This window comes from Propithecus coquereli, unplaced genomic scaffold, assembly GCF_000956105.1.
Source record: "Propithecus coquereli isolate 6110/MARCELLA unplaced genomic scaffold, Pcoq_1.0 Scaffold451, whole genome shotgun sequence".
Taxonomy (NCBI): domain Eukaryota; kingdom Metazoa; phylum Chordata; class Mammalia; order Primates; family Indriidae; genus Propithecus; species Propithecus coquereli.
The window spans coordinates 515089-517946 of NW_012150297.1; the positions used below are offsets into that span (position 1 = coordinate 515089).

General features: G+C 36.9%; 1 protein-coding gene across 2 annotated transcripts in view; it reads left to right on the forward strand.

Moving 5' to 3' along the window:
- FZD3 (frizzled class receptor 3) overlaps positions 1–2858 on the forward strand; it is a 75219-nt gene that overhangs the window by 63530 nt on the left and 8831 nt on the right. For both annotated transcript variants that reach the window (XM_012654934.1, XM_012654933.1), the window contains 2 exons: positions 16–164; positions 2053–2286. In XM_012654934.1, coding sequence (XP_012510388.1) covers positions 16–164; positions 2053–2286 — 383 coding nt within the window. The remainder of the gene's footprint in view (positions 1–15; positions 165–2052; positions 2287–2858) is intronic.

A 2858-nucleotide genomic window follows, 5' to 3' on the forward strand; every position in this document is an offset into this window, starting at 1 on the left:
GTTCCGTCTTTGTAGGTTACTCAAATGAGTCGTCCAGACCTGATTCTCTTTCTGATGAAATACCTGATGGCTCTCATAGTTGGTATTCCCTCCATTTTTTGGGTTGGAAGCAAAAAGACATGTTTTGAATGGGCCAGTTTTTTTCATGGTCGTAGGAAGAAAGAGTAAGTTGAAATAAATTATCACAATGTTCACAAACCTCATATTTATTTAAAGTTTTTGTGTTGCTTTTGTTAAAATGATTTGGATTTGGAGAATTACTCAAACAAGATTGTAACCTTGTCAGCAACCTTCAGTTGTGATTGGCACAGCAGCATGTCTTCATTAAAAACTAAAAACTTACTTTGAAAAGATGGGCCAGTAGAACCAGGCTTGTGGTCTATTTCTGTACCAAGTCAGAATATTTGAAGAAAGGCTAATCATTTTTTTTTTTTGAGACAGTGTCTCACTGTGTTGCCCTGGCTAGAGTGCCGTGGCGTCAGCCTAACTCACAGCAACCTCAAACTCCTGGGCTCAAGCAATCCTTCTGCCTCAGCCTCCCGAGTAACTGGGACTACAGGCATGCGCCACCATGCCCGACTAATTTTTCTATATATTTTTAGTTGTCCAATTAATTTCTTTCTATTTTTAGTAGAGACGGGGTCTCGCTCTTGCTCAGGCTGGTTTTCGAACTCCTGGTTCGAGCTCAAACAATTCGCCTGCCTCGGCCTCCCAGAGAGCTAGGATTACAGGCGTGAGCCACCACGCCCGGCCTCCCCCTCTATTTTTGACTTGTTCTTCTGTCTAGTTTTTGACACTTTGTTTTTGGGATATATGTAAACACTGTTTTATCATTACTTTGTGATTAGCTTCTAAGACTTTAAACTTAAGTTTGATCCTTGCCTGTTGGTTTTGTTGTGATTTTTTTGAAAGTTCTTTAATCTCTTAGAACTTCAGTTTCTTTGTCTATAAAATGGGGTTCACAATATCTATTATTAATAGGTATCTAATATTCCCTTAGAAATATCCTCTGAGGACATTAATCTCTGTAATATTAAGAAAATGTATGTATAAATACTCAATAACTGTTTATCTTCCTTCGGCCCTTCTACCACTGTGCTAAAAATACCACCAAGAATAACAATCCCTTTATAATTTGAGAACCTGGCATATATGTATTTTCTCAACATATGATCCAATCTTTATGTGTTGGAATTTGGTTTTTTGTTTGTTTATCTAATTTTAACTTCAACTCTGATTCTTATAGTAAGTCATTTATTTACATAAACCAAGACATTGATCTTTACAACTATTTAATTAGATCTTTTACTAATTTAATTACCGCTCTGTTCATCATCATAAACATCTGTCTACTTTTAACTCTTTCATAGCAGTTAAATACTTTTGCTCATGACAATAATTCATACTTCTGAAATTTTCTCCTTAAGCTTTTAATATACCTGAGACTTAATTGTATGTTTGCTTAAATTTTTCAGGTCATTTTGTTCGAATTATGACCATTTATGTTTATTCCAGCACGAGACAACTGCTTCTGCCATAAAATCAACTTGCTCTTAAAACAGCTGCTCTCACAAGTTAAAAAATGTTGTGTCTGTACTACAGTGAAGCCTCTGCTACTTCCATAAAACATGCAAGAAAACAATTTTATAGTTATATCTTTGTAATGTTTCAGTGTCTTGAGAATCATACATTTCTTCAGCTGAAAAGGACCTTTTAGAAATGATGAAATGGTTTACCTTCGTTTTACGGATGAGGAAAATCAAGGAAAGGGGGCAGTGACTTGCCTAAGATCACATTGATAGAGTTGGAACTAAAATCCTGATTTCCTCATTCAAAAACAGTCCTCTTTCCATCATACCACTTTAGGGGACAGATTGACGTGGATTTTTGTTATTCTTTCCTCCATCAACAATGTTACCTTATATCAATCCTAAAAACCTAATTTGGAGAGCAGTTAATTTCAAGAATAACTTCACTACTGCACAGAAGTATTGCTTTATTGGTCTATAGGGAAGTTAGCATGTTTCTTAAACTTACTCTTTTGTTGTCTAGGATAGTGAATGAGAGCCGACAGGTACTCCAGGAGCCTGATTTTGCTCAGTCTCTCTTGAGGGATCCGAACACTCCTATTATAAGAAAATCAAGGGGAACTTCCACTCAAGGAACATCCACACATGCTTCCTCAACTCAGCTGGCCATGGTGGATGATCAGAGAAGCAAAGCAGGGAGTGTTCACAGCAAAGTGAGCAGCTACCACGGCAGCCTCCACAGATCACGTGATGGCAGGTGAGTTTTGTTAGTAGCTTAGTTTATTTCATAATCTGAATGATGATCATACAGCTTAAGAAAGAGGAGTAGCCAATTGTGAAATAAAAGTTGAACGTTACTAACCTTTGAACTTTGCTAGGTAGAATTATCCCAGATTATGGTCAGACTTAAAGCCAGCCAGAGGAGGTTCGAGTTTAGATTTGATATGTAAGCAATATGGGAGTCGTTGTAGGAAATCGAGTGGGGAGATGACAGTGTGAAAGTAGTTACTTTATTAAGATCGATTTAGTAAACAGTTATGGAATGCCTGCCACATCAGACACTGTGCTAGGCTCTGGGAATATAAAGACGACATAACCATGATTTTTGCTCCTGATAAGCTCACAGTCTGTTTAGAAAGATAATGTAGTGAGTGTTGTGGCTTAGAATGTGGGTCTGGAATAAGCCTCAGTTTCTTCATCTATAGAATGAAAATAGTCATTTTAGTAATGTGGTAAAAATTGAGATAACATACGTAATTCCTTGGAACAGTACCTGTCCCAGTAAGTGCCTGATATCAGCTTTTATTGTTATAAGTGAACAATTAAAAT